General features: G+C 30.1%; 1 protein-coding gene and 1 non-coding gene across 2 annotated transcripts; one reads left to right on the top strand and one right to left on the bottom strand.

Moving 5' to 3' along the window:
- Positions 1 to 6,632: 6,632 nt before the first annotated feature.
- On the top strand, positions 6,633 to 9,973 carry LOC124830292 (protein NUCLEAR FUSION DEFECTIVE 4-like). The gene is made up of 3 exons (XM_047303965.2): positions 6,633 to 7,006; positions 8,210 to 9,159; positions 9,268 to 9,973. Exons 1-3 carry the CDS (start codon positions 6,671 to 6,673, stop codon positions 9,782 to 9,784), a joined length of 1,803 nt encoding a protein of 600 aa, XP_047159921.1. The 5' UTR covers positions 6,633 to 6,670; the 3' UTR covers positions 9,785 to 9,973.
- Positions 9,974 to 20,181: 10,208 nt separating this feature from the next.
- TRNAR-UCG (transfer RNA arginine (anticodon UCG)) lies at positions 20,182 to 20,255 on the bottom strand. Its single transcript has one exon. It is a non-coding gene; the product is annotated as a tRNA-Arg (tRNA).
- Between the last annotated feature and the right edge of the window lie 7,042 nt (positions 20,256 to 27,297).

Here is a 27,297-nt window from a genome sequence, read left to right as displayed (position 1 = left end):
TTTCTCTTTCTTAATTAAAATTCCAAAAATATGTTTTAAAGGCTTAGGCACATGTGTGATCGCACGCATCGTCCTTGTGCTAAAAACCTTTTCTTTTCCTTAAGTAAAATTAACAAAATATGTTTTAAAGGTTTATGCACATGTGTGATCGCACGCATCGTCCTTGTGCTAACAACCTTTTCTCTTTCTTAAACAAAATACAAAAAAGGGTATAAAATCTTCAAAAAACCCGAAAACATCAACAATTTTAAACAACAAATAGTCTTGCTACCCAGAACTACGTGATCCTTGATTCTCCATCAAAAGTGGAGATACGTAGGAGCAAGGCTAGTCCTTGTCAGGTTCACTTTCCCAAAAATCCAAATTTATCCATAATCATTTTCCAAACAAAATTTTCTAAACAATTTTCAAACAAAATTTTCAACCAGTTTTCTAAAAGAACTACGTAACCCTGATTTCTCATTTTGAATGAGAATACGTAGGAGCAAGGTCAATCCTTGTCGGGCCCAAAAAACTAAAAAATATGTTTTGTTTATTTTAGAATTTTATTTTAGGGGATAGTTAAACATTTTGAAAATCACATCATATTCGTGCATTTAGTTAAAGGTACTGCCTTAGGGCAGGCGTTGTGGGGTGCTAACACCTTCCCCACGCGTAACCGACTCCCGAACCCAGAATCTGGTTTTCGCGGACTGTGCTTTTTCGTTTTACGGTTTTTCCGTAGTTTTCCATAATAAACTATGGTGGCGACTCCAAATCTTTTTTTCTAAAACCCCGATTTCTTTTTGGATCGTCGTCCCGTCGCGATTCCGGTTGCGACACCTCTCTAATATCTTGTAAGAAACCTAAACACGTCTTGTGTTATATTCAAAAGTGAATTCAAACACTTGTATTATTTAACTCAATGGAGTTAAACATTCTAGACAAGTTGTCTAATGTGGATACTAGGAATGGTTAAATCTCATTATAGTTAGGTTGACTAGGGTTGGAACCACAAGTGGATGACAATACTTTGTATACCACAAGTGGATGGCGACAACAAACTATGATCAGTGCATGAGAGTGCATCTAGACTAGTGCCGTCAAAATGGGTTGAAACCCATGAGCCAACCCGGCTCACCACGGGTTTGAGCCGGGTTGGGTTGGAAAAAATGCAAAAATTTTGATGCGACCCAATTTTGACCCAGCTCACTAAGAACTCGGCTCACACGGGTTGAACCCGTGGTGGGTTGGGTTAGCTCACCAACCCACCTATTTTTTTAATTAAATCAAATTAATTAAATTAATTATTCAAATCCTATTTTTTTATTGAAATCAAATTAATTAAATTAATTTTTCAAAACGCACAACCTTTACTTAGCAATAGAGCCTTTCGCGTTACTGTCTTTCCAAAAGTTCCCCTCTCCAAATAAAACCCTAAGATTATAGATTGGATAATATTATAGATGGAGATAAAGAAGAAAATGCTTCAAGAGAGCATAATACTATGGATTTATCCATTCAGGACTCCAATTTAATAGATGAATAATATTATAGATTGGATAAGTCAGGAATATATAATTTGTTTTATCTTGTTTTTAGACCTATCTACAAGCATGACAGTTTTATCTTGTGCTATATATTTTTGTTAACGGCTATATGTAGTTTCTTGGTCAAACGGTTGTGTATGTCTCATTAAACTAAATTGGCAAAAATTTTATACTTGATAGCTTAGAATATATATAATAATATATTTCTTTTGTTTCATTTTCTTTTATATCAATTGGTCCAATTATTACTATTTCAATTTGATCGATCAAAGTAACATGTTATAAGAATCTCAGAAGAAGAGGGTGAAAAAAAAGTTAATTAAGTGAGCCAATGAGCCAACCCGTTTAACCCATCAACCCGTGGTGGGTCGGGTCGGGTTCAAATTTTTTTGGCTTGCTAATAAATGAGTCGGGTTGGGTTGGCTCACTAAGTGGCCAACCCGTGGTGGGTCGTGTAACATCCCAATATCTCACATTGGATAATTCATAATTTATATATTGTAACATTACATTTACGGTAACATCCCGTAATCTCACACTTAAAAATTCATAGTTGATATATTTTAAACTCAGATTTCAACTACAAACTCCTAAATATAACTTGGATTCTTCTAACTTATTCTTCGATCTCTTTCTTCATTGGTATTGTTCCAGACGACATTCCTTCATCTGCTCCCGTATAATATCACGCATTATACGATCATCGCATTCACATGCACACACAAGTAAGGGTGAGCTAACAATTCAATACAATAAACATACCTCGATATCAAACCATACTATGCTCACTATACCAGATCAAATTACATAAACAAATATGAGTTACACACTAAACCACATTGCATGCATCAATATATATCAAACACCAAATCAGAATGCATACACCAATATGCATCATGCATACACCAATATGCATCATGCATACACCAATATGCATCATGCATACACCAATATGCATCAAACACCAAATCAGAATGCATACACCAATATGCATCACGTCCATCCATCCCAAAAGTCATACAAATTGACTATATCGCATACATTCACATACTCTCCACATAAATCACATCATTATAATTCACAATCATATTTAGATGCATAAATTCAAATCTAATAAAGTCCAATTATTTCAGAAATCATACAAACTGAATATATTCCAACAAGATATATTACACAATAATTTAACAGTACATAATCTGTTCAATAGGATTTAAGTTAAAAACTTGTCGAGTAGACTTCCAGGAAAGAGAGGTGCGTCACAATGGACAACTTAAGTACCAAGTCTTTCCTTAGCCAAAGTGTTCCTCAAATAGTTTTTAACAAATTTCTTATTTACAGATTTAAAACAACAGCATATAATATTAACACCAAAATTTAATATAGATATAAAAAAAAATAGAAATTTAAGCAATATTGAGATCTCTGAGAAGATACGAAATTAATATCTATAAATCTGTAACTCCGATTTCAAATCTGAATGGTCACAATAATTCATTATTTGTTATAAACTATATATTAAAATTTCAGGTTGATCCAACGGTTAACTAGATAGATATTGAGGTTTTACCGAGGTAACTCAGGTGCAGAATTTTAAGTGGTTTTTGGTTATACTCAAAATGCGGAACTAATTTCCCTAATCACAGACATTTAATTTCAAATCTGAACGGTCAAAATGACTTAATATGTCTTATGAATTACATACTAAATTTTGGGCTCAATCTAACGGTAAATGAAATATATATAAAATTTTTACCATGATAACTTAAGAACAGAAATATAGTGTTCATCAGATTTTTCAAAAACTTAAAACTTATTTTCTCCAACCATAGACTTTCAATTAAAAATCCGATCGGTCAAAGTGTATTAATATATCTTAGGAATCATATATAAAATTTTCAAGTTGATCTAACGGTCAAATAAGTCGTAATATATATTTTACCGAGATGACTCAGTAACAGATCTACAGGGGTAATTAATTTACTCAAACATGCAGGATTTATTTCTCTAAGTACAGACTTCTAATTACAAATCCCAACGGTCAAAGTGAAGAAATAGGTCTTAGGATTCATATATTAAAATTTTAGCTAAATCCAACGGTCAAAATAATTAAAAGAAAAGTTTTACCATACTAACTCGAAAATAAGAAAATTATAATCATGAAAACTAAATTTATATAAGTGAATAGATAACTACCATTACCAAAATTTTAACATACTCATAACTCATATTCATTATCATAACATGGATAAAAAATCATATACAAGAAGGATTAGCTCCCCTTACCTCTATTCCAAACTTAATCTCCTGCTCCGAATTTGTTTCCCCGAAACCCTTCAGAACCTCTACTCTTCTTGCAACTAAAAATTTCTCCCTAACTCTTTTTTTTTTTCTCTACTTCTCAAGCTCTCACTTGATTCCTCTTTTCTTGGTGCAAAATACCCTTCCCTCCCATGGCTATTTATAGTAAAAATAATTTACTATTCATTAATATTTTAATATTATTTATTATTTTAATATTATTTAAAAATAATATTTCAATCATTTTCTCACCAAATCTGATCCTAATTTCTACCTACTACTTTCTTCCATGCTAAGGAATCTTAATGCTGAAAATTTATTTTTACTATTTACTTTTTACTATTTACTATTTACTTTTTACTCTTCAATTTAAAAAAATTTACTAAATAAGTTACCAAAAATTTGAACCTCTCCTTCTAAAATTACTATAATTTTATATCCAAAATTTACAATTTTCTATCCATTAAAATTATTATTAATAAAATACTAAAATTTACTACTATATATATATATATATATTTTCGTGAATTTTACAGGTCGGGCCGGGTTACCCTTTTGACAATTCTAATCTAGACTTCAGTAATGATCTCGATGACATTGTGGTCGCTTGGCTGAGACAAGTAGAACCATGTGGCTATCAGTCAAAACTAATGCTCCAACGATGATGATCGACGACGAACGATGACGACAATGAGTCTAACGACGATAACAACTGTTGCAGTGAGCAAGAACAACCATTAATCTCCCACTATATTAAATATTATTAAATATACACATAAAATATCTTATTTATACTAATAAAGATATGTACTAAATCCAAAATATAAAATAATAACAAACTAACTAACTCATATTCTTGATAATGTACTTAAATGTTTTTTTTTCATCCATACATTACTTCCTCATGAACATAGTTGATCTAGTACATTATCCAAAATATCAAACTATTTACTAGTTTATTAGTCTTTGGTCCAACTTTAATGTATTTGAAGTATTTTATTGTTATTCAAATACTTTAAGAATTAATTAATATCGTTAATTTAATCTTATGTATATTTAAAAGATAAGTATCAAGAAAAAAGAAATTAAACTTGAAAAATAAATAAAAGATATACAAAGTTTGTTTGATTTTTTTAAAATATAATTCAAAATTATTACTTACAATCATTGCCCTAATCAATATAAGTAATACTAGAGCTGTCAAAACGGGTAATCCAGTTTGATCCGGCTCGGCTCACCACGGGTTGATCACTTAGTGAGTCAACCTAACCCGACTCACTTATGAAAAAATTCGAACTTGGCCCGACCCACCACGGGTTGGTGAGTTAAACGAGTTGACTCATTGGCTTATTTAATTATAAGTTTTTTTTAAATAAAAAATTTATAATTTTTCAATTCAAATCTTTAAAAAACATCATACTAAAATGATGTTAAACTCCAAAGACAATTCAAAAAAAATCATATAACCCAATCATAATCCAAAAACATGTACAAAAAGTGAATAAATAAGTTTTTAATATTGATAATTTTTGTATCACTTGTCCATTTATAATATTAGAGTCTTGAATAGATAAATCTATAAAATTTTTCTCTCTTGAAACATCTTCTTCTTTATGACCATCTACAATATAATAAAAAAAATACTAACTAATAATATTGAAACACAAAATAATAAATAATTAAATTAAATTAGGTGAGTTGGTGAGTCAACCAGACTTACTACGGGTTCAACCCGGTGAGCCGAGTTCTAAGTGAGCCAGATTGAAAACTAGGCTGTATAAAATAAAATATATTTTTTTCAAACTCAACCCGGCTCAAACCCATGATGAGCCGGCTTACAACCCATTTTGACTACACTAAGTAGTACATCAAATATGTTACTGTTACATGGTTTTAGAAAAAAAAAGTTATTCCGTAAACATTTAATGTACATTAAGTTCAGATTTTTATTAAACGTACGTATAACAAAAGCCCTAATTTGTTTTTCAAAATTACTAAAATTTGTGCAAATTTTGAAATATTACAAAACAAATAAATTGTACCTTGGTATAATTTTATTGAAAAAAATTTGTATAAACTTAAGATAACTATGATTCACTAAAGTAAAAGCATGTTAAATTGATATGATTTTAATTAAAATTAACAAAAACATAATTAAGTAATACAATTTTAATTTATATCATAATATAATTTTAATTTATATCATTGAAGTTGTATAATTGATCCGACTTTAATTAAAATTAAAATAAATTACATTATTTATTTTTATACTTATTTTAAAATATACACTTAAAATAATTGTACCATTGTGATGATTTGAAAAAATTTTACTGATAAATTGCATATACACTATTGCGACACATGGATACAAGTTGCAAGATATTTTAATGCAACCTTTAAATCCTTTTCATTTGGAATTCTATTAAAGCAGAAGAAGTTGACAATATATCCCTTTATTTGGGACCTAAAACTGTTGATATTTTCTTCAAGAAATATCTCTGTCATGGTGGAAAGCGCACACATTTGACAAAAACGTCTTACTAACTGGAGATAGATACCTATAAGAAGGCATATACATATGGACTATGTTAAGTAGGAAAAAGCTTCATTGAAAGCACCACAGAATGGCTTGAAAGTAATTTGAACAGAACTTTTATGAATTAATTATAGATATTTTAGCACAAGTCATTTTTAACTTTTTTTTTATGGTTATTATGATTGAAAATGAGAGGGTGATATTTTGGGTTGGGCCTCGAAAAGTAAACTCAAAAGCACGAAGCTAATTCTTAACTACTTATATAAAGTGAGTCTGGAAACGCGATAGAAGGTGGAGAGTGGAGAAGATGGTGAGGGTGCATGAGAAAGTGAAGGAGTTTGTGAGGCACAGATGGGTGGTGTTTGTGTGCGCGATGTGGGACATGTCATTCGCAGGCACCTCGTACATGTTCGGGAGCATATCGCCGGTGATAAAGAGCAGCATGGGTTTCAATCAGAAGCAGGTGGCGTTCTTGAGCGTGGCCAAGGATTTGGGTGACAACGTTGGTCTTCTTGCCGGCAAATTCAGCCAGCTCTACCCCATTTCCACTCTCATTCTTATTGGAGTCTTCCAGAATGTTCTTGGTTATGGCCTCGTTTGGCTTGTCGTCACGCATCGCCTTCCCGCTTTTCCTCTTTGGCTGGTATGTTCAAGTTACTTCCTGTTAATAAGTTAACTTCTAATTTAAAACTTTTCAATTAATGTAAATTAGTGATTAGAATTATAAATGTTTTAGTACAGCTAAGTTAACCTTTTTATATTAGAACGGAAAATGATGCTTGAACAACCATTTTTGACAACATTTAGACACGCGCACACGTGTCAAAATCTGAGTGGTCCATTTTCATTTAATTTTTCCAACTGGACCACTCAGATTTTGACACGTGTGCGCGTGTCTAAATGTTATGGTTGTTCAAGTATCATTTTCCTATTAGAACTGTTGAATACAAGCATCAAATAGATTACACTAGTTGTGTAATTTTCATATAGTACCATAAATTGCACTTTTTGTTATTTCAATATTTATAATGTTATTTTTTTTAATTTGAACTAAATGAAAAACTACAAAGTAATTCGTTAAATATTGAATATGGTAAATTAGTTAATTGTGTGTATAAAATTTAAAATGAGTAATAGTGAGTAAAAGAAATTAAAAATAAAAAAATATATTAAGATATAAAAAATAATAATAGAAGAAAGTTAGAAAAATTATAAAATAAAAAGTAGCATTACTAGCTTATGTTGTAACTCAGATTAGAAATTTCGTATGACAAACTATTTGGTGTAACTTATCAAGTATTAATCATAGTCAAAGTTAATTAGCTTATTAATTCTCACTAAATACACTTTTAATAGTAATATTTTTGTTATTTATATTTTTACTTAATTTTTAATTGAATATGTATTAGGACGTAAAAATAAAAATAAGAGAGAGAGAAAAAAAGTCTTATAAATGTTTTATTAAAATTTTTAAAAATATTTTTTTATATTTTCAAAGTAACTTTAAAAACACTTAAAAATTATTAATTTTATAAAAGTGCTTTTGGGAGTTACAGAAAAGAGTATACTTACTTTTGATTACAGGAAAATGTATTTTTAATAATTTCTTTTATAACTTTTTTATAACTATGTCATTGTTTCAAATATACACGTCAATAAAATAAAATAAAATAGTGATTCATATTTTTAAAAAGTTGTTAATATATATATCATAATTGTAATATTATTAAAATGATATTATTTGAGGTTCTTGAGTGATTACTCTTGGGTTGTGGTGCGCGTTCTGGCACCTGGAGAAAGTTCAACCCAATTCATGTTGATCTATTAACCAGGTGGTGATTTGCAGCTATGTATTCTAATCTTTGTGGGACAAAATGGATCAACATATTACAACACAGCTGCACTGGTTTCCAGCGTGCAAAGTTTCCCCGAGAGCAGAGGCCACGTGGTGGGGATTTTGAAGGGCTTCGTTGGCCTAAGCGGTGCAATCTGGACTCAAATCATAGCCATGATGAATCTCCCTGATCAAGCCTCTCTCATTTTCATCATTGCAGTTGGACCTGCAATGGTTTCATTAGCCCTGATCTTCATCATCAAACCCGTTCACACTTATCAACAATCTAGAGCCTCTGATGAATCAGGTTTCATGTTCATCTACAGCATTTGCCTTCTCTTGGCTGCTTACATGACGGGAGTTTTGTTGCTAGAAAACATGCTTCATTTGGACCAAACCATCATCTCAATGTTTGCACTCATTCTCATCATTCTCATATTGCTTCCAATCATAGTTCCCATTCTATTGGTTTTCTTCTCTGGACCTCAGAGTGCTGACCAAGAAGCCCTCTTGGAACCACCACTGCTACAAGCGACAAAGTCTAAGAATGTGATTGGGGAGAGTAGTAGTACTGCCAGAGTAACCAAACACGTTGAAAATGAGAAGAGCATTCCCCCGAACCTAGAGGTGCTTCCTCTGTCCGAAGGGCCAAGGGACATGTTTCAGATTCAAGCTAGGCTTTGGCAAGCTCTGACCAACGCTTTGAGGAAAATCAAGCTAAAAAATGGGCCCCGTAGAGGAGAGGATTTCACCTTGTCACAAGCAATGGCCCAGGCTGACTTTTGGGTGATGTTTTTCTCTCTAGTCATGGGCGCTGGGTCGGGCTTGACAATCATAAATAACATGGGCCAGATATGTCAATCATTGGGAGACAACAACGTCAATGTCTATGTCTCAGTTATCAGCATATCCAACTTCCTTGGTCGTGTTGGTGGTGGCTACTTCTCAGAGGTTATAGTAAGGTACCATCTTTACTACCATATTCTCTTTCTATTATTTATTTCTTACAATATAAAAAGTGGAACACATGAATCACAGCACGAGTGCTTTTGTGCATGGTTTTCAAGCAGAAATTTTGGGTATCCGAGACTTATAGCATTGGCAGTGATTCAAGCGATGATGTCTTTGGGACTCTTCTACTACGTGGTGGGATTGGTTGGACAAGTTTATGTGGTGGGGATATTGAACGGCTTTGGGTACGGTGCTCACTGGTCAATTGCTCTAGCAGCAGCATCAGAACTATTTGGCGTGAAAAACTTTGGAACTTTGTACAATTTTCTGACTATGGCTAGCCCAGCAGGGTCTCTCTTCTTGTCTGGATTTGTGGCAAGCACAATATATGACTACTATGCAGAGCAGCAGGCAAAGCACCGAATGATGCAAACTTTTGAAGCCTCCAACTTGGCAATTTCTTACCACGTCATAGCAAATAACAGTGAGGTGCTTCTTTGCGAGGGAAACATTTGCTTCTCCCTCACTTGTGGAATATTGGCACTGGTTTGCTTGTTTGCAGCTTCTTTGAGCTTGGTCATCGCTCACAGAACAAGAAGGTTCTATGCACAACTTTATGAGGAGTCTCGAAGGTAAAAAGTGGGAGCAAGCATATATATACATGAGATCTTCCATGCATGTTCCATTCCTGGAGAGTCTCAATACCTTTTGAATATTGTGTTCAATTATTGTTTGTATATACTCTGCCTCTCTCCTCTCTCTTTTGGACTCTAAAATTTTAGATTTGTTATGAAAGAAATGCTCACACCTTTTTATTTGGTCAAATTCATGTGTCTATATATGTGAGTTTCACTGTTACTTGATAACAGAATTTACAATAAAGAAGACTTTTATGATTTCTAAATAAAGAAACTAAACAAGTGCTATAAAATACAACTTTAACATAAAAAAAAACAAGCAAAATTCGTATTTAGAAGTATAATTCTTTTCTTGACAAATCTTTCATCAAGCACGACTTATTTAAAAGTTATCTCAATGAATAGTTTAGTTTAGAAATAAAAAATATCATATATTTTTTTCTCTAAAACAATAACTCATGTTAGAAGTTTATATGAAATCCAATATTTCAATTAATTTTATCTGTCATTACATGAATCATATCATTGAAAAGAAAAAAAAAACAGAGACATACCAAACCCATGAAAAGAGAAACCAAGACTATTCTCTACTAAAGAAAGCAAACCATAAGAAGGTGATACCTATTATAAGAAAAAATATCCAAACTAATAACATGAGATAACAAGATATCATTAAAGTCAATTTTACTCTCAATCTCTAAATTAACCAATTTGGTGAAGTGGAAAATATATGTGAAATGTCAAAATTATTCTTATAGATTTTAATTAAGTCTTACCCTTTTATCCCTCCTTTGTACTCCCTTTTCCCTTCCTAGTGACTTCCACGAAGTGCACTTGAACAACCATATGTAACTCGCAGTGAATTATGGAATGATGAAGATGCAAGTAGAATATGGAGGTCATTGATAACTCAGTTTTTTCACATTTTTCTAGTTTTAGTTTTTAATTGTTTAGAATTAGGCTAGTTTTATGTTTTTCTCTTAATTATTTAGTTTTGTAAAATTTTAGTTAAAAATAGGTTTTTAGGAATATTTTTTAGTTCTTGTTAATAATTTGAGATTTTATTTTTTTTAGAAAATCTTTGATAAAAATCTTTCTTTTTAATTGTTGGATTTTTTTTTCTTGATTTTTTTTTCTTTCTTGTTGTAGAATAACCCCTTATAATTTGGGCTGAAGAGGTAAAAGTGGGCTAAAAATGGCTGATTCAAACTGCACTGGTCAAAATGTTGCACCGCTGAAAATGCAATTGGGCTGAAACGTCATTGCTGATTGGGTTGTTTGGATCAGGAAGGGATTTGGCCTGCACTTTAGAAGGGCGACGCCGTTTTGGTGCGTTTTGGAATGACGCAACTACACTTGAACCGAGCTGTTGATTATATTGGGCTGCATTTAGTACAACGGTGTCGTTTTGAAGAGGCGCTACTGCCTTTGAAGGGGTTCAAATTGTGCATCTCATTTGGCAGAAAAGAAAACACTCCCTCGAGCTAGGGCAGAGAAAAGGAGAGAGGGAAGCAAGTTGAGAAGAAGAGCGTGTCTCGTCCTGCCTGGAGAAGATGACCGACGAGAAAAGGGAGCTGACCGGAGCTACCACGTGGATAGGATCGACGATCAGAGTGAAGCAAGGATGCAAAAAGAAAAGGAGGACTGTCCGATGAGGTGAAGACCCAAGCGTCGAAAGCAAGTTTCCTCCCTTCCTTTTTCCCCTTTCTTTTCTCTTTTCTTTTCAAACCCTATATAAAGGGGTTTCTGCAATGTATATAGAGAGACTTTTACACACTTACAGACGCTACACTTCTTCATTCTTTAGTTTAGGGTTTTTACTCGCTTTTGTAGAGTAGGGATTTTGTTACTGGATTTTGCGGAGGAATTCACGAGAGTGACAGAAGTGAGCTTCCTCTGTGGTTTCTGGTATGCATGTAGTTTTAGTTTTTTATTTTAATAAAGTGTTGCTTTCGATTCATTATTTCGATTTCTACTTTCTTATTTTTTTCAACTTTGTTCTTATTCTATTCATGATTTTTTTGTTTTGTTTTTCATTGAAAATGATTTGGACTTTGTCACTCTGCATTCTATAATTCCTTTTGGAATTAAATGACTCTGTATTGAGCATTCTTTTTTGAGATGTCTTCTCAAGTCAGAGATTAGTCCAATGCATAAAAATTGATTCAAATTTGTGTTTCTTTTATTAGATTTAGGTTTGCATTGATTGAGAATGAGTAGGAATTACCACTATGATAGGCTTACTTTAGTCAAAATGTCTTTTTGAGTGTAATTGAAACTTTATCCTCAATCATTTGCACATTTAAATTATGTTTATGAATTTTAGATTGATGAATAGGCAAACGAACATTGGTTGGACAAATTAGTGGAAAAAGTCAAATTAGTTTCTGAAATATGACCTAGAATACCCTGTATTTGGATTCAACTTCATAGGATGTCTTCCTGAGAACTCTAAGCACTCTTTTATTCACTCCAATGTGCATTTCACCTATGAAATCAATTCTGTTTTTGAGTGTTATTTTGCTTTTGATCAATTAGAATTTAGGTACTGATTTTTTTTACTTTGTCTCAATTCTAAATTCTGTTTTTAGTTGCTTCCTAATGTTGTTCTTAATTACTTCTGTTTAGAGTAGGATTTGATGATTCATTTTAGGTTTTATGTTTTACATTCTAATTCAAATTTGATGCTTAGTTTAGGAATATCTCGTGACTGTTAATGTATTCTTTTAGACTTAGGTTTTGCTTCTATTCTGCATTTCTATTTCAAAGATTGTATTTCCTTATTTTTTTTTAGCATTTGAGTTTTGTTTATATTGTATCATATGTTATGTTTCAGTTGTAGGAAGTTATAGTAAATAGGTTTTATTTTTGTTTTGAGTAGTTTAGACTGTTATTTTCTTTTCTTTAATTACATTTCAATTTCTTTATTCTTTTAAATAGATTTTAGTTTAGATTAGTTTCAATTCTTTTATTTTAGTTTCATTCCTTTTAAATGTCCCTACCTGTTTAGTAGTTAGTAAGTAAATAATTAGTAAATAAATACAAGACTTAACTCTACATTTTAAAACTTAATTTTGTTGAGTCCTATGATTGATATTTTGGTTGCCCTATGCTACATTAGTGGGGACCAGACTTTGTTCTGCCTTAGGTGACTAAAAGGTAGTTTAACAGTCATGAATGAAACAACTAAGAAATAGAGGGGTGTGCATATGGTGTAGTTTGGCCAAGCAAGCATACCTAACTAAGGAAGGGGGATAAAGGAGGCAAGAAAGGTCTCTAGACTAGTGACTTTCAGGCAAAGAAGGGGTTGGAGTGATCTCAACATCATAACTGTATATTGCTCAATGAAAACACGGGAAACACTAGAGGGGTGAATAATGTTTCTAAAACTTTTCGCAAATGGTGTCTGATAGGTTTTGGAATGATTGATAGACAAAAGGTATGTTCAGACAATGGTGTTTCAAAAGAAACTTTATTGAACCGTTTGAAGAAGTATAGCAATAAAGCACATATTTTATACTAGTTCACTCAACCTAAGTTACATCGAATTCTCCCTTAAGAACTCTTAAGGAGTTCCACTAATCTTCAAGAAGATTACACGAGTTTTACCTCTCTAGGTTTACAACGAGTATACTCGTCACTCCTGGTTCACGTAGTCAACACGACTAGTTTGAGTTCAACCACTCTTGTATACAAGTATTCTAACTACTTATGGTTCAATCCTAGACAACTAGTATAAATGGCTTAACTCAACTAAGTTAAACACCAAGTGTTTTAATTCTCTTGAGAATATACAACATAAACAATGTTGTAAGCAAATATGGATTAATAAGTCTTAAAGAGATGATGGAAACAATACAAAGAAATATGAGATTTTGCTAAGGTTCTTCTTGTTGTAAGAATCGGTACCTATTTTGCGCAGCAGAAATATTAAAACAGAGTTCGATACAGATTGTTAAAAGCAAACAACTTGTTTGGTCACTTTAAAAAAATGGTTCCTTTAATTTTCTCTTAAACGTTTTATCAAGAGCAGAAAATATAAAGAATGCAGGGAGTTGAAAAATCACACAAATGATTTTTATCCTGGTTCGAATCAAAAGATTCTACGTCCAGTCGTTAATCACTATGAATAGTGATTAACTTTTTTCACTAAAACAGTTTCATGGTTACATTGAAAGTGAATAGAAAATAACAATAACAAAAACACCTTCCTTCGACAAACGAACCGGAAGAGTGCAGCAAGAACCTTCCTTCGACAAACGAACCGGAAGAGCTTCCTTCGACAAATGAACCGAAAGTAACAGCTTTGTCAACTTGAAGAGAACCGCTCCGACCTTTGACACACAAAGCGCGAGCTTCTCTTATTCACAAGACTTGAGAAAAGCAGGAACTGGCACTTGAGAACTTCCTCATATTTCACTGTATTATAAATTTTACAAAGTTATCTTATAAAGTGTTTGGCAAGGTTTATATAGGCTACTGGTCCGAAACTAAAACGAAATATTACAACTGCCAGTGATAATCGATTATTGTAAGTGATAATCGATTATATGCGAGACATGGAACAGTTTGGGTTTTTAACTCTTCAACCGATCGGCTCGAGTTCTTCATCTTCTGCCGCTCGGTTTGGTTTGTCACAGCCTCCTGTCGTTCGATCTTCAACTATGTTTGGTCTGAGCCCTTATCACCTTTTGTCGTTCAGCTTGGTTACTTATATCTTTCCAATTTTTGGTGCTAGCTGCTCGGTCTCAGTCATTCCTCGCTACCGCTTGGTCCGAACTACTTGGTCTTAGCCAAGTCTTAAATCGTTCGGTCTTTTACTACGTTCGGCCTTCAATTGTTACGATCGTTCGGTCTAAGTTATGCCTTTGCTCTCAACTTTAGCGTCCACCCGCTCGGTCTCGTTCATGCCCCACTTGATCTTGGTCATGCCTTCTACCATTCGATGTTTACCGCTCGGTTCAATTTTTACGACCGTTCGGTCTTAGATGCTCGGTCCTGGTGTCTTTTCTTATACAGAAGTGATTTTAAACTTCATACAGCAAGAGTCTTCATATACTTCACTTTGTAGCATCATCAAAATCATTAACTTCAAGACACCAATGCTCCACATTGGTAACACTTCTCCCTTCAAACGATATATGAGCACCGTAAACTTATTTGAGTGTTCACGAGATCACAATTTAATCCTTCTTATCTTCTTTTCGAGCATCCATCTATTTATAGCTTTTCTTGAGAGATGGTCGTTAGATAGAGAGGTTGACTTCATGGACCGAGTAGCCTTTAGGTAAGAAGTCAGGCTCAAGTCTACTTTGTAGAGGTACACTGTCTTATCATATCCTTTATCCAAACATAGCTTGTACGATTTGTCAAAGCATAAATCTTCAAGGGAAGCATTCCCAAAATGTTCTTCATATCTCTCAATGTCGTTTTTTTTAATGTAGTGATTCTGATAAAGTCTTTATACTTTTGTGATATGCACAAATATCAAGAACAAGGTATACAAGCATTGAAACACTTTATCATTCATGCATTAAATATTTTAATTATTGATGAGTACTAGGTTGTATTACGTGTTCGAAACATTTTATCATTTTTCATTTCATCAATAAATGCATAATAAAGCATTCAACATATATGATCATCAAATGGTGTAAAACATTTAGATGCTTTTATCAAAAGCTATTTGAGATATGCAGTGTTTAGCGATCTTTTATTAGATGGTACGTTTCATAAGACGCTTGTTTGAACTTAACATTATTTTTTAATAAAACATATTTTAAGCTTCAATACAGTCATAGAGATAGACACTTTTTATTCATAAAACGTTAGCTTATAAGACGTTGTTTGCTTAGGCATTTAGATGTTGTTTGTAAAACGTTGTTTGTTACCCATATCATCTTATTAGATGTTTCATTAAGAAAGATGTTTCCTTTTATTAAACATTGTTTATAAAGCTTTGTTCACAAGACACTATAGTCTATAAATCATTATTATAAGCTTGATTTCATCTATAAAAGATGTTCCAAAATATTTTTCTATTAGAGTTATTTCTTTTAAATAAACTTTCATTCAAAGCGATATTTCGTTTAATGCTTTTTGTTAAACTTCAAAACTTGGGTTGCTAGATAAACTAGTCTCTAGACGATCTTGTCTTAACACTGAAAACTAATTTTTACATGGGGTGGATTACTGAATTTATAATGAATTCAGACTCCCTAATCAAACCTAACTTTCATGATGATCATCAGGCATTATACGTGGATCACAAGACACGTGTAAAAGCATGTGAAACACATTAAACATATGGGAAAAACGCGTAATGAGTGATGTTGTGATAGTATGACGTTGGTGTTAAGTGAGATTTGAGGTCGTTGAGCACAATGCAACTTACTAAGTGTGAAAAGCTCTCTAGACTCGCTTGCACTGAGCGCCCTCTGGTTTTCGCTAAGCAAGAGCTTGTTGGACGCACCAACAAGCTTGTTGGGCAAGCTTTGGCTGATCCATCTCCCTTCTTTATTACATTCTCACATCTGTTTGAATCCTTTCTAAGCCACACTTCTAGTACGGGTTCCATTGGTGGACCTAAGTCATAATCTCTTCTCTCTTGAGAAGGATTTTTCCTGAAATCTGGAGGGTCGACTTTATTTTGTAAGAGCATGGTTTTATTTTTGAAGAACCTCCTATTATTATTGGGAGTAGGTCATCTTTGGATGGTTTCATTTTTCTTATAATCCATATGAACTCCTCTTGAACAAATGTCATTCTGCAGTAACCATAAAATAAACATTCAATAAATTTTGGTTCCACAAACAAGGTATATATAAAAATAATATTAGAAGAATGCCTTATTGCGTTTTGAATGATATCTTGGAGAACATTTTGAAGCCCTTCTTCATAAATTTGTCTTGCCACGACTTTAGTGCCACTTGAGGTCTTGAGCCACGAAAGAAAATTAACCAATGAAGGTTTCCTTAAGCCATCAATTAAGGCTTGAGCCATATGAGAGTGCTTCATTATTAAGCAACCTTAAGTAGCTCAAGCCCAGATCTTCATAGCCTGAGTCATAGAGGAAACCCATCAAGGGAGGAAACCTCAGTGTTGGAGCCATGAGCCACCGCTTGAGTCGTGTTGCGAAAAGTCTATAAATACAAGCACCATGGAAAGATTTTGGGAAGTGGAGAGAGAGAAGCTAGAGAGATCCAGAAGAGAACTGGACTTCGGTCTTAGCCACATAGGGTGATTTTAGAGAAAAATTCTAGTGAGTGTCTCACATAATCCTTGTACTTCAAAGACAAATCCTTAAAGGATTGGGATATGCTTTCCTCTTTGTTTGTAATTCTTTCTATCTTCATAAGTAGTTAAATCTGCATGTGTTGGAGCATGATGTAGCATATTCAAACTCTCTTGTATTTGGTGACATTTTTATGCAACTTTCATTTGATTTAAAGTGGTTAATTGATTTGTGCTTGATTTTGGGATGAACTAATCACTTATCTTGTTTAATTGGCTTGAGGTGTAAAGGCATCTAGGCTTGAGGTGTAAAGGCATATAGTCTTGAGTTGTGGTCCAATCAATTTTCCTGTGTGTTTATGGTTGAAATAGGCCAGAGATGTGCAGTTGAAATAGTCTTATTCTCAATGCAAATGAGTCGTACGCGGTCACTTCTAGGTTGCATACTGGATAATAGGCAAGATACTAGTCTTTGGGTACCAGGATGGCCTTGGAGTACCATAAAGAGCACTCCCAGGACTTAATCATGTGAAGCTGTAGACTTGAAGGAAGATCAAATGCAAGAGATGGTGAATTTGTGAAATTAAACTCCAATACGATTTTTAGTAATAAAATCACTCATTTAATAGCTTAAATTGGTTTCTCGATTAACGTGACAACACTCTCACTCTCCACTCTCACTCTCCACTCTCACACTTTTTACATAAAAATAATCTCATATTAGATCAAACTGATCATAACACTTTTATTTTCGCCAAATCCCTATGGATACAACACTTGTTTACTACATCAACCTAGTATACTTGTTGGTAGATTCCTGGCCTTGCTTAAGTCGCAAAAGGAACAAGTTTTTGGTGTCGCTGTCGAAGATTTGAGTCGAGAAATCTTTGTTAGATCTAATTAGTCATTGTATAAATTTGTATACTACTGCGAAAAGAAGTAAACTATTTTATTTTTGTGTTATTTTTTTATTTTATGGTTATTATTTCATTGATTTTCATCATTATTTCAGCATAAATTTGGTTCTATAAAGTTTCTCACTGTTTCTAGTTTTTGTGTATGCAAAGAAGAAGAGAAAAGAGAAAGAGAGGGACCTTAAGCCTGAAAAAATGAGAGAAGAAAAAGAAGTAGAGTGTGAGCGAAAATCTGAGAAAGAGAAAGAAAAACATTATGCAGAAAAAGAAAAAGAGAGAATACGAAGAGAAAGTGAGTGAAAAAGAAAGAGAGAAAAAGAGAGATTATGAGAGAATACACAAAAAAGGAGAATTAAGCAAAAGGAAATCATTCATGAATGATAACCCTTATGTTACTCACTTATAATATCCTCATGGACCAACAAAGAAAGATAAATAAAGACAACTCAAGATATTCTTATATATGATCAAGAAGTTGTAGATCAACATGTCATTTATGGAAGCTATAGAGCATATGCCTACTTATGCAAAACTCATAAAGGATTTGTTGACCAAGAAAAGAAGAATCTTAGCAGAAGAGACTAGGGAGTTAAAGGCTGGATGTAGTGCTATAATATAAAAACCTCTACAACAGAAAACAATTGATCTAGGTAGTTTGACATTGTCTACTATAATTGGACAATTAAATGTTGGACGAGCCTTGCTAGACCTTGGAGCAAGCATCAATCTCATACCATTGTCCATGATTGAAAATATTGGTAATATGGAGATCCTACCTGCAAGAATGACGTTAAAACTAGTTAACACATCAGTGAAGCATCCATATGGAATTGTAGAAGGCATGTTGGTAGAAGTAGATAAATTTTACTTCCATGTAGATTTTGTAGCTATGGATATAGAAGAAGATGATTGAAAACTCAACTTACTCAAACGGAGAAATTAATTAGTCTATATTGAAGAGTTTACCACAAGGATCAATCTCATTATCTCGATTTTTCAATTAGACGAGCAAAGAAGAAAAACCCTTAGAGAGAAGTCAGAGAATTCTAGAAAAACTATTTCTAGAAAGATGATGTGTTTTAAAATAATGAAACTAGTTTATAACAAAACTATTTATATTTAAATCATTTAATATTAAAATAACAATCTCACTATTTTTAAACTACTACCAATTCTAAAATATCATTTTCTAAATCTTTAAAATTTATATATAATTTTACTTTCTAGAATATATATATATATATATATATATATATATATATATATATATATATATATATATTATAAATCACCTCTTTTTTCTCAATTTTGTGGTCTAGAGATCAATCAAACTTTATCAATGTCACCCTTTTTTGTTTATCTTATTATAAAATTAAATAAAAGTAATAGTAGAATATTTAAAATTTATAATCAGTTGATTTAAAATTAAATTTCTTTAATTCAGTTTACTTTATGTAAGTTAAAATTATTTTTTTTTACCAAATTTAACGTGTGAGTTAGCTCATTAAATTTTTAAAATAAAAATATTAATGAAGTTTTAATTAATAATTTTATATATTATGCATATAATCAATTAAATATGTAAATAACTAATCAATGTTAAAAGTTTTAATTTCTTTTAAGTTATACTTCTTATTTTAATATGAAAAACCGTTCTTTCACTTAACCTAATATGAAGCAATTAGATAAATAATTAAATCATATGTTACAATCCATTTCAAGCATTCCAATTTTAATAATTATATAAAGAATTTTACCATATTAAAATAATATTTTTAACTAGTTTATTTTATTTATTATTTTTTATTTGTCTTTCAAATGTTTAATATTTACATATGATAACAATGTTTCAACCTCAGATTTATTAAAATAATGTTGTTAAGATTAATCTTCATATTTAAGTAAATATTCAATTTAAAACTTTACCTTTGTTGTTGAAAAAAAAACATATTTAAATTATTCTTTAACTTCTAAAACTATTAGATTTATCAATATATAAAAAATGTCTAAGAGTGTTAAAAATAGAGAACTTATCTAAATTATTCTTGACTTTCTTTGACTTTAAAGTTATTAAATTTATCAAAATATTTTTCTATTACTTTACAATACTAACAAATTAAATCTCTAAATGATCTCCATTTTATAGATTTCTAAAGGGAATATTAAAGGCACCAAAAAAGAAATAATTGGTTAAGGGACAAAGCCAATATTAGAAAGGCAAAACAAATTGGGTAAAGAAAAAAGAACCCGACCACAGTGGGAGTCGAACCCACGACCTTCTGATCCGAAGTCAGACGCGCTAATCCACTGCGCTATGCGGTCCTACGATGAACATTTCTTCTTTAGTAATTATCGTAGTAACGTTTGTTTTCAGAATTGTTTCCCAGAATAATTTCATTTTTCCTCCATGGAAATTTGAATAGCATGCATAATTTAAAAGGTCTAATTTCATAAGATCAAATCTTCTGAACCTTCTATGACTTAGGATATGTTTTGAGAAAATTTTTGACCAATAATTTAGAAAAAAAAAGAAATTAACTTTTTCACAAATAAAACTAATTTAAAAAGTTTTTCCATAAATTTTATTTAAGTTACGATTTTTTTATTATTTTTTTTAAAACATTCACGAAGAAATTTATCAAAACATTGATTGTTGTTATTAGAGTACAATATTCTTGCTTTGTTAGTTGAGGCTAGCGTTGTTGACTTCCTCACAATTATTGTGTGCAAAACAAAATTTGACCTTCCTGTCTATTCACAGGCCGATGCAAGAAAACGAGAATTTTAGTTGTTCAGATATTTATTGATTCATACACTTATAAAACGGAGTGCAGAGACCTTTGATATACATATATAAAATTAAAAAAATAAACTAGCTAAATAATTTGTATTTTCAAATTATATTTAATATTATAAATAAAAGTGCAAGTATTACTTTTTTTTAACTTTTAAAGATGAAAATTTTAAATATCATATTTTTTAAAATTACACGCAATAACTAATATAAGTTTAATTATAATTTGTGGCCCTATATTTTATAAGTCCATAACTTTCGCCCCTGATTTATTTTTCATAAGTATCATGCAATTCTTTTTTCCAATTTTACTATGTTATGTTTATAGTAAAACAAGTTACAAGTAATTGAACTGGAAATTAAACAAAATTAAAAATAATAAAAATTTAAGAGGTTAAAAATGCGTAAAACAAAATTTAAAGACCAAAATAGCTTACTATTAGAATATAAAGGACTAAAATTGCGAAAAAGAAAAAGGAATAAGGACCAAAGTTGCAAATTCTATAAAATATATGAACCAAAATTACAATTAAATTAAAAATACAATAACTGAAATATCATAGACAGGTATTTATGGGTGAAAATATGAAAAATAATTATTTTAGTTAAAAAACATTCTTTAAATGGTAAAATTGAAAAACAAATGTGGATAAAAAATGGAAAATCCCTTTATATGTATATATAGGTATAAATAATGAATTATACATAAATATTTTATTGCATTTATTAAACGTAATTGATTATAATTTTTATATAATCAATTATATTTAAATATTATTGGCTTGTGGTCTTAAAATTTCTTGGTTTATAAATGGTTTATTAACTTTTTCCCTAAATGGTAAGATGAGTTCAAGATTTTGTTTGAACTAAGATATATAAAAATAAGGACGACTCATTTGATTTACTTTGTTGGTTTCAAGGTGAATGATGATGGTAGGTTATTAATATTTTGAAAATTAAAGTATACCGATTACGTTTAATTTGAGAGTTTGTTTATGAAAAAATAACTTGAGCTAAAATCATAAGTATTTGAATTTTTAGGTTTAAGTATTTGATAAATGTATATTTATGTCCTATTTAACCTAAATTCTTAATTATTTTTTTTATTTTAATAGAATATGTTAATTAAGATTTGTTATAATTGAGTTTATTTAGCATGTGATAAAAAATATGAAATAACTTTTCAATTGTATAAATATTTTAGGATATTTTGACGCATGTTAGTGTAGCTGCAACTAAATTGAACTTATTAAGGTGTGAAAATAAATTGGTTAAATTTTCATGACACCTTAAAGATAAATCCAAGAATAACATATAATCAAGATCATAAGAAGTCAATCCAAGCATAGCGTGAAAAAGTGAAAAAATTTGCCTAAGCTAAGAGGATGGAATAAGCAACAAAATTTGGATCTTGTAGTTTTCTCTATTTTTTCTATCAAAAGGGTTTTGATAATTGATAAATGTTTATGATTAAAGATATTTTGGGAAAAACACATCTTAATATATTTATTTGATATTGTTAAATAATTACCTTATTTAACTATATCAATAAATATCAAGATAATATTTGCCAAATTTTTTTTAGTCTAGCAAATATATTCTCAAATATTTTTAGATCTCTGCAACAATCAAATATATTTTGAAGATATTGGATTATTTAGAAGATAATTGGAGGAGATTACATTATCATAAAGAAGATTATAAAAACAGAAAAGTCTGAAACAAAGCGCAATCCAATTTCTACATAAAGAGACATAAGGAAACACTTTAGAGGAGCTTAGGAACCCTTTGGGGGGTTCAAATTTCATCCACCCTCTCTTCTCTCATGTTCTTTACCCTCTCTTCTCTCATGTTCTCTACCCTCTCTTCTTATACTTTCATGTTATTTGAACATTGCATGGAGTGCTAAGCCTCTAGGGTTGATTCTACTGTAATTTCATTATGGATTCTGAGGTTAAGTTGAATTAATGAATTTGATTCTTTTGATTATTGATTTTGAGTTATTCTTCTTCTATGTCTTTCATCTCTCAATCATATTAAAAGCAATGATTTTTCCATCATAAGGTGTTTGAATCTTCATGCATATTAATCATATGAGTTCAAGGGTTTTTAGGTTTGATTGAAAATTTACTTTGATTGAATTTAGGAACTTTTATATGATTAAATGGGGGGTTTTTACTACTAATTGAGAATGTACTTTGATTAGTGGTAAGAATTTCAACTACAATTAATTGAGAATTTACTTTGATTAATTAGCTTTTGATTTGGTTAGGAAATTTAAGAATAGACATGATTAAACACAATAGGATTTGATTAAGAATATACTTTGGTTGAATTCATTGTGAATAATTTAGAAAGGTCTTGCATTTGATTGAGAATCTACTTTGGTTGATTGTATGATCGCCCTCAAGTTAATTGTGAATGTATTTTAATTAATTTGAAACTCGAACAATAATCAATTGAACAATGAGATGCAAATAATTGATGATGAATCTATCTTGGAAAAGCAGTGAAATTAACCTAATTCATTATAATTGTTTCTAAGTTATTTATTTGTTCTTCAAACATTCTTCAAACATTAACTTCATTAGCATAGTTTCTCACTTTCATTCTTGAGCATTGCATAACATTCATAAGAGTCAATTATTGAAAAGCAATTTCGTATTCATTGGGAGACGACTCAGGGTTACTTTAACCTTATCTACTTTCTTAAATACTCCTTGGCAATACTCCAGTTGTCTTGAAAATTAGTATTAATTTGATAGCTTCAACGATAGCGTATCAGTATCATAAATATATGTTCTTTAACTCATAATCAATTATGCATTTTAAAAGTGCATATGATGTTGCTCTTGAAAATACTAGTGATTGTATTAATCTTTGCAATAATAGTTGTTGTTCTAACATTTGCATATTTTTATTAACTAGAATTTCTTATTTTTACATAGTAAGATTATGTTTTGTTGTTACCTCAACTTGGATAGGTACTTATTGGAACTTTCCTTCTTTTGTTAATAATTTATGAGATTTTTCTTCTTTGATAGTTAATGAAGGTAAAGATATGCCTAATTGGATTTTGGATGATATTGGTTTACTTTCTCGAAAAGTTGCAAAAATTTGTTACTCTTTTGGAATGGAATGTGTAGAATGAGGTAATTTGATTTGGTTCGATGTTGTGCCACCAATTAAAACTTTGGTTCTTTGGAAGGTGTTGTATCATCGTTGTTTAACTATTCATTTTGAAGTTATAAAAGGGGGTGTGGTTTTATACTTTGTGTTATTCGTGTGGTAATAATATTGTATGTTTTTCTATTTGTTCTTTAACTATTATATTGTTATGTGGTTGTGGGAAGAGTTGAAGAGAGTTTTTAGGATTTGTAGTTTTCCCCTTTGGATATAGTTGTTAAATTTATGAAGTTTCCTTGTAGTCTTTTGTTTAAAGTGATTAAAGTAGTTATCAATCATGACTGCGATTATCTTGATGATTTGGAGAATGACAGATCATAGTAAAATTTAGGTTCCAATAGCTTTTATTTCTACTATTTTTCAAATTAAAGAGTTGGAGTGTATTTTTGAGAATAAATCAAAGAAGGGAGTAATATTGTCTTTGAATTTTGTTTTGAGCTAAAAAAAATTAATATTCAAACTAGGGAGGATATGGTGGTTTCATTTACAGATATAATATGACAAGTTTCATATGTTAATTGACTCAAGGTAAATATTACCGGTGCAACCAAAAACTATCTTTGTTTAGCTACATGTAGTGGTAGTTTTAGAGAAAATCGAGGTAAATCTGTGAATAATTTTTCATCTTTTTAGGGATGCAGACTTCTACTTACATGAATTGTTTTTGTTTTGGAGTATGTTTGGAGGGAAAACTTTGAGAAGCTTTGGTTAGAAAGTCATTTTACTTTAGTTTGTTATACTTTTTAGATCAACTATTGATTTTTTATAGTTTTAGAGAGACATAACATCAATGTTTGTATTTTTGTTAGCATGTCTTATTCAAAGTTTCTCATCATATATAAGTTAACTAATTTAACTTTTTATTTAAATAAAACAATATAACTACTTTAATGTTTACCTCCATTTTTCGTTTTTATAATAGGTAAATTTTGTTTATGTTTAATGAAGTGTAACATGGGCATTGTGTAGTTTCCCATATTTTTTATAATTTTTTATGATGACAAGTGATTGACTAGCTTTGGAAACTATTGGTATAACAGAGATGTCAAACTAATGATGTTTAGTCTAAGCTTATTTGTAAATATATAATAAAATATTTACTTTTAAATTATAATATAATAAATCATTTGAATTTTAATATTTTATAAAATAAATTATTTTAATATATAATAATTAGTTTAATAAGGAAAAATTTATATTTAATCAATTAATTTTATTATATATTTTTGAATTAACATTATATATAATAATTAAATATTTATAAATATATTTTATTGTTATAATAAAATAAATGATTAATGAAATAAATATAATATTTTGTTAATATATATTTTATATTAAAATAAATAATTAATTACAAATTTGGCTGCTAAGAAATAATTTATGAAGAATGCTTCAAAATCTCAAAAAAAATTATCAACATTATTTTTGTGGTAGAATTCTTTACATAATATGTAGCATCCAATTATTTGAAAAACAATATGCATTGATTGAAAAAAATATATATAACATGTTAGCCATAAGATATAATAATGTTTTTAATTTGTCATTGTCAGCTATAAAAGCTTCGACACAATGTTTAAGGTTCTCTTCATTTTTTTCTTTCTTTTTGTGGATAGATCATCACCTGCATACATACTAAAACTTTATCAAATTGTACGTTTTAGCATAATGAAAAAATTTCATTGATTTACCGTGAGTGATATTTCCATATTAATAATTCTTTAGTTGTTATCATGCATGTTGAGCATTTATTGTCAATTTGATTGTCATAAAATCTATGCATAATATTTTAAATTCTTATCAATATAAATTAACATTATTTGTGTTAGGATTCTTGACATATCAATACCTTCCAATTATAAAAGAAGATCCTATAGCCTTTAATTAAATTAACAAATTTCTCAAATATATATAAAAGTTAATTTTAGTACATGTACATATCTATATTTATAACTGTGTTAAAACAGATTAATGATACATTAGCATGCATGTTGTGATTATTTGTAAACTTAAAAATACTTCCATAATAGGAAAAAAAAGTTTACCAATAAATTAAAATTAAATTATACATAGATCATTTTCTTAGAAAATTCTATAAATAACTTAAAAAAGTAAATTTCATTTATTTCTTTTTTTTATATATAAATGAAATTGGGGGACATTTGTAATATCTGTATAATGTCTCATATAAGTGGAGAAAAAAGGAAAATAAGATATAAGGCTAATCATATTAATAACATTACTTTTTTTATCTTTTAAAATACCAATAGCTTCAATTGAAGTTACCCTTTATAAGAAATTCAATTATACAACAATTACTTCAAGAATAATTAGTTGAAGAAGCCTCATTTCTCGACACAAATTTATCTCACCCTACACACATGACAATATAATGTTTCAATTAGTATTGATTTAATATATGTAAAGTCAATAAAAAAAATGTAAGGCTAATTTGATGGAGGAATGTATATTTATAATATTTGCATAATGGCTCACTCATGCAGGGTGAAGAAAAAGGAAAATAAAATAAATTATGAGGCTAATATTATTGATTGGACTACCTTTTATTGATAAAACTAAATTATCTTTTATTGAAGTCACCATATACAAGAAATTCAATCCTACAACAATATTATCACATTAATTGCTAGTTAATTTATTGAAACATTTTTTCACAAAAACAGCATCGTTTCACAAACACATTGATATGGCAATACAAACATTACATTGTTATGTAATAAAAAAATTTAAAATTTCCTTTCCATTTTAAATATGTAAACAAATTAATACAAATATAAAGCCAATCCATGATACATTTGACAGAGTAAATGCGTTTATAGTATTTGTATACTGTCTCAGCGAAAAAAGAGAGGGAAAAATAAAATATAAGGGAGATACAATTAATAGCATTAATTTAATTAAATCAATCTAATTTTATTTTAAATATATATAAAAAAAATTTAAAAAATAAAACATTCTTAATTGAATTAAGTCACCTAATCTATTAAATAGTAATTATAAATTAGATTACTAAATTTATAATTCGCCAAAAATTAAAAAAATTAAATTAATTTAATTATTTTTAATTCAATTCATAATAAATCAAACTACTTAAATCGTATTAATTCACTTTAATATGTCTCTATCCAATGTCTCGTATCATTCTTAAATTTTTTTGTAACTTTTACTTTAAATAAACATCTTATAATACTTACTAAAAGCAATATATATAGTGCTAAGATAAAAAAATATATTTTCATGATTATGATCCATATCTTCAATTTTTATACCATACATATTTTAATAGAAAATAATTTATACGCTTCGAATTTAAACTTACGACATGACTTATCGTCCTCTCAAGATAGATTTGAATTAAAA

Source organism: Vigna umbellata, chromosome 2 (genome assembly GCF_029865625.1).
Source record: "Vigna umbellata cultivar VRB3 chromosome 2, Vumbellata_1.0, whole genome shotgun sequence".
NCBI lineage: Eukaryota > Viridiplantae > Streptophyta > Magnoliopsida > Fabales > Fabaceae > Vigna > Vigna umbellata.
The sequence above is the reverse complement of the archived record's forward strand: the minus strand, read 5'-3'. Positions and strand labels throughout refer to the sequence as shown.

Excerpts from the sequence above, each read along its gene's own strand:
- LOC124830292 (XM_047303965.2), top strand. The coding sequence starts at position 6,671 with ATGGTGAGGGTGCATGAGAAAGTGAAGGAGTTTGTGAGGCACAGATGG. Across the intron at positions 7,007-8,209 it reads CCGCTTTTCCTCTTTGGCTG|CTATGTATTCTAATCTTTGT; the intron begins GTATGTTCAAGT and ends GGTGATTTGCAG. Across the intron at positions 9,160-9,267 it reads TTCTCAGAGGTTATAGTAAG|AAATTTTGGGTATCCGAGAC; the intron begins GTACCATCTTTA and ends GTTTTCAAGCAG.